The 13347-nt window shown below is 40.6% G+C and overlaps 1 protein-coding gene across 3 annotated transcripts; it reads right to left on the bottom strand.

Annotated features, from left to right (window-relative positions):
* Positions 1-1073: 1073 nt before the first annotated feature.
* Positions 1074-13332, bottom strand: ttf2 (transcription termination factor, RNA polymerase II). 3 transcript variants are annotated; one of them, XM_037790431.1, is made up of 23 exons: positions 13242-13332; positions 12020-12125; positions 11433-11519; positions 10977-11046; positions 9638-10534; positions 8999-9119; positions 8658-8840; positions 7922-8079; positions 7679-7760; positions 7351-7473; positions 7094-7244; positions 6591-6696; positions 6246-6430; positions 5765-5918; positions 5540-5631; positions 5325-5410; positions 5087-5229; positions 4798-4980; positions 4237-4295; positions 3500-3653; positions 3174-3256; positions 2362-2436; positions 1074-2229 (listed from the first exon to the last, which is right to left on the bottom strand). In XM_037790431.1, the coding sequence occupies exons 1-23, from the start codon at positions 13315-13317 to the stop codon at positions 2085-2087; spliced, it is 3519 nt and encodes a 1172-aa protein (XP_037646359.1). In that variant the 5' UTR covers positions 13318-13332; the 3' UTR covers positions 1074-2084. The 3 variants fall into 3 exon arrangements, with proteins under 3 accessions (XP_037646359.1, XP_037646360.1, XP_037646361.1); XM_037790432.1 differs by having other exon boundaries at positions 5087-5226; XM_037790433.1 differs by lacking the exon at positions 13242-13332 and adding an exon at positions 12758-12905.
* Between the last annotated feature and the right edge of the window lie 15 nt (positions 13333-13347).

Here is a 13347-nt window from a genome sequence, read left to right as displayed (position 1 = left end):
TAGATTTTTTATAAGATTAAAGGTAATAGTTATAGTTAGAATAATTATAAATAATAACAATTGATAAATATGATACAAAATATTAGTGCATATTTATAATTTTAGATTTTTTATAAGATTAAAGGTAATAGTTATAGTTAGAATAATTATAAATAATAATAATTCATAAATATGATACAAAATATTAGTGCATATTTATAATTTTAGATTTTTTATAAGATTAAAGGCAATAATTATAGTTAGAATAATTATAAATAATAATAATTGATAGATATGATACAAAATATTAGTGCATATTTATAATTTTAGATTTTTTTATAAGATTAAAGGTAATAATTATAGTTAGAATAATTATAAATAATAATAATTGATAAATATGATACAAAATATTAGTGCATATTTATAATTTTAGATTTTTTATAAGATTAAAGGTAATAATTATAGTTAGAATAATTATAAATAATAACAATAAATCTGTGCAATATTAATACACTGAATGTAAAATACATTTGTCTGTGCAATATATCCTTAGATGCATTATACACCTCAAGTGCAACTACCTTTCTTTACATTTAATTTATTACATCTACCCTACCTGTTTTACAAGTGCAATTACCTCTGTTTACATCACATCTATTTTTATATTTTATATTTCTAGTGTAACACTTCTGTTTATATTACATCTACTTTACTTGTTTTATTTGCTTTATAACTGTGTGTTTTACCTGTTATATGTTTTATCTGCCTCGTTTAGTCTTGTCAAGTATTTTTGTATTCTACATGTTCAAAATACATTTTGAAATGAAATGAAATTGTATACATTATATAATCTCCCACATACTGTTATGTTTTAAACACATACAAAATGTGCAGTTTTGTCCCATTAAATTAAACTGTTTATGTGGCCAGAATGTATTATATACACAGAGCATATGCAATTATATATATGATCATTATTCAGTGTTCAAAATATGTTTCAAATAAATACAATCTTCATGTTCAAATATAAGGATATGCTTTTTTTTTTTTTAATATCTCTTGCTTATCTTAAATAGTACAGAATGAGCAACACATTTTTGGAAGCAGTAAATAGTTCTGATTTAATCCTCAAATTCAAACAAGCCGGAGCAAATTAAAGTACACTTTGACATGATTTCCCAACATTTTGAATTGATAAATCACAAGTTACCATTCAAATGACTTTATACAGCAAGCAGTCACATGAAATGAGTCATCTGCATTTATTTCAATATTTACTTAAAGGCATTTAAAAACATATTTAAAGGAAATAGGGTGACACACAAATAGAAAGAAATATTTGCCTCACACCAATAATGAGCCAGCATAAATCAGAAATGAATATAACTTTGACAGAGTGTCCCTGTGAGTTAACATAATAAGATAATAAGAAATTGAAGGACATACAATTAAAAATATTACATAATTATTTGCCACACACAAAAAAGAGCACATCACCTGATTGTCTTGTGATACAACATTTTAAGTAAAGATACTGCAGATTCTGTTTCATCCAGCTACAAATTCCTCAAATATTTCTAAAATGATCATGCTGTTAAGTGTAACTCCACAACAGTGCTGCAGTGGCTGTCAGAGGAAACTGCTTCTTAACGGCTAAAGAGCAAAAAAAATTATAAAAATTAAGATACTCAAGCTTTCCTCTTCTATAAACAGCTTCATGTGCCTCTTAAAAAATAAATAAAATAAGAGAAACTGATGGTCTTTAAAGTAAACAGTTTTGCATTGGAGTAACATATTAGTTTCAGAATGAATGCTGTTAAAATAAATCATCAGTTAAAACAACATGTATCTATAACATGAGTAAAGAGATGCTAATAGCAGTTCTGAAATTAGGGACAAATAGTTGAAGTAAAGGAAAGTCTGAAATAAAATGTTAAGGCACATTAAGTTCAATAACATTTTGTAAAGAAACCCGTCATTACACGGTGGAAAATAAGCTCTCTAGCATCTTAGAGTTAGGTCATTTATTGCATCTGGTTATTTCAAGATGTTTCAGACGTATACCCTGAATGTGAGTATGAACAGCTGTCTGGTTCTCTCCCATCTCAGACACCAAAAATGATCCGGAGATCAGCCAGGGAGAGTTTGGTGAAGGTGCTTCCCGTTCCCGACAGCACGTTCTGGGCCAGCTGCTTCTTCCTCGCCTGCAGCGTGGAGATCTTCTCCTCCACCGTGCCGTCACACACAAACCTGGAAACACACAAACACAAAACTATTCCTTCATTGTATACTTGTCTCAATACTGCCCCTTTAGCAACAATGTCGTATGATGTAAATAATAATATCCAAACACGCATATGGGATGTCCCGCTGATTCGTTACCTGTGGATGGTGACATCTTTACTTTGTCCCACTCTGTAGATTCGGTCACAGGCCTGATCCTCCAAGGCTGGGTTCCTGTCAGAGTATTCAGGGGTTAGAGGTCAAACACTCAACCATTCTTACGCTGAACATGTCAAAGATTATCTCACATTAATCCGTTTGTGATGAACTCCTAGGGTATGTTCCAAATCGCATACTTTTTCTTTTTACTTTTAGTACGACGTACTGCAGCTGCCCTTACAAAGTGCGTACTGTTGCATGCAGGATGCATTCAGTTGGGACATACTGTAGTACTACTTCATCATAACATGGCGCCTGAAGTTTGACCCTCTTGCTCATATAGCCTCTGCACAGAGGATTGTGGGTCAGAATAGCCAGAAAAACATGCTGGCAAAATGCAACCTGATGTAGCAGTATTTCATTTCTTAAAGGGACTATATGAAACAATTTACATGTATTAATCGCTTTGTATTGCCAATGTGTGAACGGATTGTAATGAATCTTAACAACTGAGACGTTCTTTTAGATGGTTTTGGCTGTGTTAATGTCTATGGCATACATTTTGGCAACGTATATAATAAACCGTGTCGCCAAAATACAGACACCCCTTAAGGACAAAAATGTCCCCATTAAAACCACAATTTTTGAACCCAAAGCCATTACAGCATAAAATCATGCTTTCTATTATAGCATAGCTTTCAATCTAGAGCGCTGGCTTCAACACTGTAGTTTTTACTATTTTGGCTGCATCCAGCAGAGGGAAGCAAACATCAGCTGTTAATACTGATGTGGTTTTGTTGTGTGAGTCTCACCAGTGCATGTCGATGAGAAAGAGGTGATTCCCACCGATGAGATTGAGTCCAACCCCTCCAGCACAAAGAGACACCAGCATCACCTTCGGCAGAAAACCATAAATATATATATATATACATTTACTCACAACACTAGTCTACAGCCAGTTCTGAAAATGTATTCTGAGCAGAACTGTGGAAACCTTCTTCCATGAACATTTCTGATGTACACAAACCTTAACCAGCAAAAGAGAATATTTGTGAAAGGTTTAACTGTAGTCTAGTGTTCATACCTAATTCATTTAAAAGCAGTGACAGGTTGAGGTAGAGTCTGAGGTGAGCTTTACCTGTGGTCCGTCAGGGTTAGTGTTGAACTCCTCCACCAGGTCCATGCGGTGTTTGGGGTTGACGGTCCCGTCGATGACGCCGTATCTCAGGCCCATCCGACGCAGATGAACGGCCACAATCTTGAGCATGCTGGTCCACTGGGACACGATCACGCTACACATCACCAGAGAGGAGACACCATGATGATGATGGGGACATTTAATGTGGTGAACTGCAGTGAACAGATGTTGGTAGTTTACAGCTCAGTTTAATGTATAGTCCCTTTCAAAGAGGTGCGTGAGGAAAGTGAATATGTATCACAAGGACAGATAATCTTCCTCAGCAGATGAAGTCCTTAAAGACGGTCCTAAAAATTTAAAATGGCAATTGACAATTTGTTTTTGCTTTAACTTATTATTATTATTATTATTAAGTAAATGTTGATTACACCATGTATAGGGTGTAGAATAATGATGCCATCTGCGTTAAGACCGATCCGGTTGTCTTCATGACAGCGGCGCCAACAATAACAACACTTGGAAATACAAGGGTGAGAAAAGGTGTCTGTTTCCACCACATTTCATTTACATGAAAACCCCTTAACTCTATCTGCTTCTGAGTGGATCTTGTGGGGAGATTGATTTGCCAATGGCATTATTTGGCAGCTGCATTTGTCTGCCAAAAGAATGGGTTGATTTTTGCTGAAAGAATAAAACAATAACTCAAACTGAAGCAGATTGAGAATATAACTACTTACCTTTTCTGATCGTCACTCTGCTGTCTGATTGCCTCCAGCTCAGAGATAATAGCAGCAATCTGGAAAAATGAAAGTTGAATTAGTTCATTTGTTGTTTTTGTAATAATAAACATGGACTTGTTTTTCCAACATATCAAAGTTTTCTCACCGTGCATGTTGTATATTTCCCCGTGGCCTCTTGACAAAAACAGATTTTAATCTCTGCCAATTCTACATTGGTTGGCTCTTATATATAAATCACTCCTTGGAGTTTGTATCTGTGTACATACATGTGCACAACCCGCAATCAAGATGGCCTGCGCTCTCACAATGTTCTACAGATGTTGGTCCCAAAGGTTAGAACGGAGCTAGGCTAAAAAAACTTTTTTAAAAATCTGCTTATTTAAATGTAGCTATCTAAGATATGATCAGTCAGATCTTCATCAACAATAACAGCTGAACTTCCTTCTTCTCTTACTTATTTTTAGACTTTTCAAAACTGTGTAGCAGAGAAAGATAAAACTGAATTAACCCGTGACCTTTTTGTGACTTTAGGATGCTGAGCAGTGAACGGTCGCCCACCTTGGTGCTCTCACTGGCGTCCTCAAACAGCCGTGAGGGGAAGCGGGTGCCGTTAAGTGCCACGGTGTCGGTGGGGTGAGGGTCCGATGATGACGAGGGGCCGGAGCAGAGCGACAGAGCGTTGAGCTGCTCCTCCAGAGACAACACGATGCCGTCACCCTGCAGCTCCGACGTGTCGAGAGTCTGACCAGAGAGAGGAAGAAGGAAATCAAAGCTTGTTACTGTGCTGCTGTTTTGATTAAAGATAAAACTGTTGAGCCTCGTCAGAGCGAGTGTGTACAGTACGTACCTTCTTGAGAAGTGACAGGTGACAGCAGCACTGTCGGAGGCGCAGCAGCAGGGACAGGATGTGGACGGTGCTGGACGCCTGCCGGGGCTGCTGGGAACTCGACACAGCAGGGTCCGCCTGGGACATACCGAACTCTTGGGCTACTGGGGAGGGAACACACACACACTTTAGATACACCACTATTAGTAAGAGTTTGATTTACAAGGCAGACTTGAAAAACAACCAGCTGATATCTCACCTTTGTCAAAGGGATTGGAAGTGGAAGCGTTTCCCGTTTTCACATCTTTTCCTTCGTGTCTCTTCAGGTAGTTCTGCAGAGTAGATCTGGAGGAAAAGAGAAAGATCATCATTCTAGTGTCAAAAAAGAACAATATAAAAGACTATAAAAGGATATGGGATGTGTTTTCACATAAATCTCTTGTTAAATTAAAAGGTAAGACAAATTGTTGTTACCTGGATTGGGCAAAGACCACGTCATACACCGCCTTTTCATCCTGGGACAGTTTGAGTTGATGCACCTCGCAGGTCCGATCAGGAAGAGACACCTGAAGCATTCAACATTTCATTCAGACAGGATGGAGAGTGTGTGTTGATGTTTGAATACAAATACAAAATCAAAGACAAAGGCTGTGGCCTTGACAATGTCATGTTTTCATAAGGAATACAGGGTTTTCCTACCAGAGGTCTTCCTTTGGAGTCCCGCTGGTCTTTGGTTCGTCGGAGCAGCAGAGTCCTCGTCAGGATGTTGAGTCTCTCTCGGCCTCTATTCGAGCCGTTGTTCACCTGAGCTTTCCACACTTTGTACTCGTCGAACGGAGAACAACGCAGAAACCTGAAGGACAAAGACAGACGGTGGATGAACAGAAACCCTCTCAACCAAAACAATAACAAAAGACAGCGTTTGGTGAAAGCAGCGTGGGATCATGGGAGTCTTCATGTCAGTCAGCTTCTCCCAGTTAGGATTCCTTCAGTGTTCATCGTTCAGGAGGTTTTGACCACAGAGGTCTCCTCCTCTCCAAACCAAACGGATCCGCTGATTAAAACCGGTAAAAAACACTGAATAAAGCAGCTTCACGTTAAAAATCAGTGTTTCTCTGACGCTGTTCGGCGGTCGCAGGAAGTCCCGGAGGAGTTTTATACGTTAACTCGGTGTTCTTACTTGAGCAGCGAGTACATGTCCAGCAGGTTGTTCTGGATGGGCGTACCGGTGACGGCCCAGCGGGCGTCGGCCCTCAGCTGACAGACGGCCATGGACGTCTGCACTTTGGGGTTTTTGATGTTGTGGGCTTCGTCCAGAACCACCCGGGCCCAGGTCACCCGCAGAAGAGGAGCAGAGCATGGCGTCTGAGGAAGACAACGCGGGATGAAGTCTACATGTGTCTGAGAGTATTTCATTCTTTGGAATCAGCTGCCAGCACGTTCAGTGTAGCTACTGTATGACTGTATTCACATCTTACAAGTAATCACGTCATGCTTTATGTCATAATAAATATATATTACTCACCACAGCAGTATCATCTTTGCTGGGCTTCTGTGCGTCCTCCTTCTGGACTGGGATCTCCTTAGAGACCAAACTGTACGTGGTCACCACCACATCATAATCTGCCAGCCTGAAGGACGGACAGAGGACACTTCATTCAGTCTGACTGTGTGTGCTTCAACAATCCTCTAAACTGGACTGGAAGTTGATGTCTAAGGGCGCTTTCACAACATTTAATCTGTTTTAATCAAACTCTGGTGCGGTTCAACCCCTGATGTGGTTCGTTTGGGCGGTTGTGAACGCAGTAATAATACTTTGGTGCGGATCAAAACAACCGATTCAAGACCGCTTAGGAGAGGTCGTCTCGATTTTCTAAGCAAACCGAAACATAGGCTGCATTTATTGAACATGACTCAGGTAAACAACAGGTTTACATGAGTGGGAGAGGACGAACCACGTGACTGCTGCACCTTTAGCTTTAGAGAGTGCAGTGATGTGTGAGTGTGAATGTGTGCACGGTTCCTCACACTCTGGCACTCTTCTCTCGGTTGGGGCCGTGGTACAGGTACACCGTCAGCCTGCCCGTCTTCACGTGTCGTTCGATCTCCCTCGTCCAGTGGTGGATCAGCGAGGCGGGACAGATGATCAGGGTGCCTTTAGAAACCACCAGGCTGGAGTCTGGAGGATCAATACACAAACTGATCAGAACTCTTTATGTTGAGTATTATTGAGACAAGATAAAGGAGGTATTATCTCATTTAAATATAAAAAAGGTTTAAGTTACCAGCTTTGGAGACCCAGTCCTCCAGCTTCTTCTCTTCCTTCTTCTCTTCCTCTTTAGTCTTGATCTTCGTGGCCAGAATGAGAGCTATCATGGTCAGCGTTTTCCCCAGACCCATGTCATCCGCTGGATCCAGAAAGAACAAGAAGAAGAAAAAACAGTTATGATTTGAAGCTTCTCTGACACCTTGTTAAGAAGTTCCCCGTTCACTGGACGTAAACGGTTTGTCACGTTCTGATCACATTAGATTTAAAAACAGAAACGTTATTGAGGTTTCTCATCAGTCTTCACTGGAACCTCTTTAATAAACATCATGTAAAGGTGAACATACCCAGAATTCCTCCACAGGGATTTTGGTTTTCTCTCCAGAGCAGCCAGGCCAGAGCTCTCCTCTGATGGGCCAGGAGCGTCACCTGACCAACCAATCACAAGAGGACTATGTTATTAGAGTCACATAATAATAAACCAATCACAACAATGAATAAATCACTCCATGACGTTGTTGTCAGACTCTCATTAGTGCTGTCAGATATTCTGAGTAAAGGACTGATGAGAAACTGAAGGAGGGTGTGACCTTGATGCCCTTGGGGTCTGCAGTCTCAGCCTCAGTGTCGGGGCACGACTCCATGGATTTGTGGAGATGGTCGATGGTCTCGCAGGTGGCATTTTTCACCGCCAGCAGACGGTCCGACGTCATCCTGCCTCCGTAGAAGGACTGGACCTGTGGGTTAGCTGGAAACACGAGGGACGGAGAGTCAGGTGTTCGCATGAATGATTAAATAAATCCGGAATAATATTCCAAGAAAAAACTCTGATATTCTCTGAGATTATAAAATCTTACATTTGTGATTGTTGGATCAAACCACAGACGCCATGACAGAACATGACAGAAAACGTGTATAAATATCTTTCAGGACTATCGTCACCATAAGAACATTACTTTAGGAGCAACGGAATTCAGACGATGGCTGGCGTTGCCACGGTTTTGCACAATTTCTGACTTTTTTTCTCGCAGATTTTTGACTTTATAATCTCAGAAAAATATCTTTTTTTTTTCTGATAAATCAAATTTTTTTCTCATAAATGTACGACTTTAATCTCTGAATTTAGAGTTTTTCTCAGGATATTACCCCCCTCCTCCGGCTCCGTATAATTATTTATTTTTGTACCTACAAGGGCCCTGATACGCCATCGTAGATTTCAGATAGATTCAAATACACAAGTTTGAATACTTAAATTAAAACTGATAAAGTAAAAAGAAAAACTCCAAACAATTAGAGAAATGTCTTCCACGTCCTCGTTCAGCCTACCTCCATACATTTGGCTGTGTCCCTGGCTCATCTGGAGCCCCAGGGAGCTGCTGGAGGCCTGGTCTCTGGAGGGACCCGGGGCTTGGGGGGCGGGGAGCAGGATGGTGCCGCCCGGCCGGCCGAATGGGTTAAACTGGCTGATAACTGGACCGGCAGCACCGCTGGTACCTCCACCCTGGGACCCTGAAAGGTAAAACCAGCTTTTCATTTTCTCTTTGCTCTTCACTTCATGACATTTGTCATCACACATTCATCTCCACTAACAGCAGTAGAATGCAGCGGCATCTTTAAAAGATAATATATTGTTATTATTATTCCTCCTGAACAGTGGGGGGAGTTACCGGGCTGAGAAGCAGCAGTGATGCTCAGAGAGTCCAGCGTGTCCTCCAGCTCTTTCACCTGAGTCCTCAACCGCTCCCCTTTATCTGGCAGAGCCGCCAAGTTCACCGCAGACAGAGTCGCCTTACCGGGAGGAAACAGACGGGTGAGACTGGATGGACGGATAAACATGGACACACAGAGAAGATAAACTAACCCTACTACTAGACGGAAACCGGAACCTGTTCCTGGTTAAATCTGCTCACATGTTGATGCTCAGCTTTCTGTTTCTTTTACCAACGACTGCTGATTTCTTCTATTCTGATTCAAGTGTTGCTCAGAGGGATCGACGTCTCTTTCTGCCCTCTCAGTTGTACCAACTTGTTCTCCATGTACAAAAACAAACCCTTCATAACGTATTTGTAAAGAGGACTTTCTACATGAAACACCATTCAAACACGGATTGTTCCTCTCAGACATCGGACTGTAATGAAGCTTTTGGGGCAGCAGATTCTAAACTTTTGAACGGTAGTGTACGTCGGAGGTAGATATCTTGATCAGAATTCTGTGCTCTAATCGGTACCATAAAAAGGTGCATCTATCATCTAGACGCAGCTATCTACGGCTTATCTATGCGTATCATTCCTGTCACAGTTACTCACCTTCTTCTGCTGGAGCTGAGCGGTGAGCACGCTGTGCAGCACTCTGGGATCGCCCTGCTGACCTTTGACCTTAGACGCTGGCTGGAACCCAGCGAAGGTGGTCAGGGGCTTTTGAACAGCAGAGACAGGAGGAGTTTTCTGAGTGGCCGGTTTCACTGAAACCACCACTACATCATCATCATCATCATCCTCCTCATCATCATCATCTCCATCCTCATCCTCATCATCACCAGTTTGACGGTAGTCGGAGTGTGTTGGTTTGATAGATATGGGGTTTCTGGTGTTATCTCTGGAAGTCGGGGTGCTACTACTTGGTGCAGATTTAGAGACGCTCTCTTTTACAGCAGGGTCAGTTTGTTCCACCAGATTTGGTCGCTGGGGCGAGTCCTTGTGAGGATCCTGTGAGGTTTGACTCACTTTCTCTGGAGGAACAGCCTGGACACTGGAGGTAGAAATCCTTTTTTCTACTCCGCCCTTCTCGGTGTGGTTCTCTTTAGTCTTGTCTTGCCCCTTATCCGTCGTGTTCTCCTCACTGCCGGCTTTGGGACAGTTTCTCTCCTCATGTGAAACTCTCTTCTTTAACTTCATCCCCGGTGGAAGTTGTTTACCTCGGTAAGAAACCGCTGAACTCCCTGCCTCCTCTTCTTCTTCCTCCGCTCCTGCACCGACGCTCTCCACATTTTCTTTCTGATAACCTTCTCGTCCCTCGGCCTTGTGACTCGCCTCGCTGTCTTTCTCCTTGCTTCTTTTCTCATCACCTCCACCACGCTGCATCCTTCTCCACTCAGAGTCCTTGTCCGTCTTGTCGGGGGCTTTAAAGGGGTTCCGGACCGGCGGCAGGCAGGAGGGCTGTAGCTGGGTGTCCGACAGAGGGTTTCTCTTTTCTTTCTCCGGCGGCTGCAATGATGGAGGACGTCGGACGACAGACATTTTAAAAAACGGGTAGCGGACAGACAGCGGAAAGAGGGATGGGGGGTGACATGCAACAGAGATTCCTGGCTGGACTAAAACTGAGGATGCTGTCCTTGTATGGTCAGTGACTTAAGTGTACATTTATATATGTCCAGTTATATCTCTATAGTCATATAGTCATGCCGTTAAGGGATACACACCCAGGAAGCAGCGTTATGTTAAAAATATAGATCTGTATTAGATCAAAAATATTGCTTTCATGGTTAAAACACACTTCACTCAGACATAAACAGGTTGGCTGGCATTAAACAACAAAATGCAGGGCTTGCATGCACACAGTGCGTTGACAAGGCAAAGAAGAAGACAACCCTGTGTTAGAGGAGAATAAGGGTGTGTATGGTATAATCTGTGACGGGTGCTGTCTTACTGCAGTCCAGGGCAAGTTTCCACACCACCTCTGGCCTGCTTTTTTACCCGCGACACACCTGTAGTACAACCTGGAAAAGGAGAATGCACTCTGAGTCAAAGGTCCAAAGATGTGAAGTCACTTAGAGCTGTGATTCTCAAAGTAGGGTCCATGGCACTCTGTCAGGGGGTCCACAAAATAATTTGCTATAAGTGCATATCTACAGATGGGGACCATTTGCGCCAATAAAAAAAGCATATTGTGTCCATTACTCCCACGTTAGAAACTCTGATATGATTGTGACACTCAGAAATAAGTTCATCATTTTAAACACTTACTGAAAGTCTGCGTTAGACTGGCAAGTTCAAATATCTGGATTTATCAGGACTATGTCAGTCTTGCTACTGTTCATTTTCTGAAAGCTTTAAGATCGACAGTAAGGACTTTTCATTTCTTGTTTTGGACCATGAAACCAACCTGTGGCTCTGCTGCTGTAGACTGTAGCTGAGAGCTTGGAGGTCCACCATTGAATCTTCATGTTGGAGGCAGTGGGATGGTGAGACGCTGGAGGAGATGAAAATAATAACAATGCAAATCAAAAAACAGGAATACCATTCTGTGCAAAATCTCTCCTAACCACAAAAGTTGGAAATGGAATCTATAATTTGCCAAACAATTATGCCATTATTATTATTATTATGTATGAAGTAATGGTTGATATGAGTGGAATAATTGATAATGATTGGGATATTAATACCATGAAAGCCATGCCTAAAATATAGTTAAGACTAAATGAGCAAGCAAACTGTATATAACTGAATATAAGAGGTCTCATCTCATGCAGCTCCACTTTAAGGTGCTACATCTTTGGACCCTTCTGGGTTGGACTACAGTATTCCCAAGGCTTTTTTTTAATTGATGAAACTGTAGATTTTGATCACAATAATAAGGATTAATAATCATATCACAGCAGTGGTGGGTACTTGGATCAACTCTCGCCAAAGCCTTCCCAAATCCTCTCTAAGTTGTCAGACACAGAGGGGGATCAGTGAGGACATGTTTACCTGGCCACATGACTGAAATCACAGCCTTGTTTGTCAACGCAGACGTAGAAGCTTTTGCCTTTAGTTGGTCCATCTCTAACACCTGTTTTTAGCATACACAGGCTGCCTGTATGGGGACATAGAGAGTAGAGTTATTATTACCAAATCATACAGGTTAGTAGCTGATCATACAGGTTTCTTTTTTTATTGAACAAATTCAGATTTACAACCAACATGGCTCATAGATCATTGCATTAGAGTAAAAGAACAAAGTGCACACAGAACAAGAACAAATAAATATGTAAAATGATACATTAAAATAATAATAAATTAAATTAAGGGCTATAGGGCTGTACCTGTAATTCATATTCTTCTATTATACTAAGAAGTTTCAATGCATTTTAGTTTTTCATGACTTTAAGGGCTTTTATGTCAGAAAGAAACTCAGAATGAAACACATTAAACTTATAGGTTTCACTTTCATATACTTGGATTTGTGCAAATAAATTTTTTCCCAAGAATGAGAAAGTTATTCACCAGAAAGTCATCTTTGTTATTGTCCATGACAAGACTATAAACAATGTCCTAGGACATGTGCCAATGTCCTAGCTAATCTTTCTCTTTCACTGGAAGTTAGCTAGCTTGCCCTGTCATGCACATTACAAACACTGTAAAGATGACTTCTGGCCACTAAACACAATATTTAACATTATATTTTATAAAAAAACAATTTAGTATCATTAAATTATTGATGCTTACCGTGAACATTACATAAAATCTTCTCCATTGTGTCCTGAAACACTGAAACACTGAAGCACTGAAACACACTGAAACACAGTCAGTCAGTTTCAGTTGCCTGGAACATGCAAGTTAGTATTTTCGTATCGACCAATCACAGCAGTCTGACAGCACATCCGGTGTGTAAATATCAGTATAAAAGTTAACGTAAAGATTAGTTACTACAAATCAGGTATGTTTGCCATTAAAGTAAAGATAAAAGAACGTATATAAAATGTGACGTAGACTAATTACGAAATTCAGCATACAAAATGAAAACTCAACGTTACGCGACATGTTATTCTCTTGATAGCTTTTATTGTGAAATACATTTTGCGAAGCACCGTTAAACCGGATACAACTCGCTAGTTTTATTATTTTTTTTATTAGACAGAAATTTAATTTTTAATATTCTAAATATATTTTATAAGAAACAATTAACTATCATTAACTTATTGAGACTTACCGTGGATATTACATAAAATCTGAACATAAAAGTTAGCATTTTCGTATCGACCAATCACAGCAGTCAGAAAGTACATCCGGTGTGTAAATATCAGTGTAAAAGTTGA

The sequence above is a fragment of the Sebastes umbrosus genome, chromosome 13 (assembly GCF_015220745.1).
Source record: "Sebastes umbrosus isolate fSebUmb1 chromosome 13, fSebUmb1.pri, whole genome shotgun sequence".
In the NCBI taxonomy this organism is placed as follows: domain Eukaryota; kingdom Metazoa; phylum Chordata; class Actinopteri; order Perciformes; family Sebastidae; genus Sebastes; species Sebastes umbrosus.
This window is presented reverse-complemented; position numbering and strand designations above follow the sequence as displayed.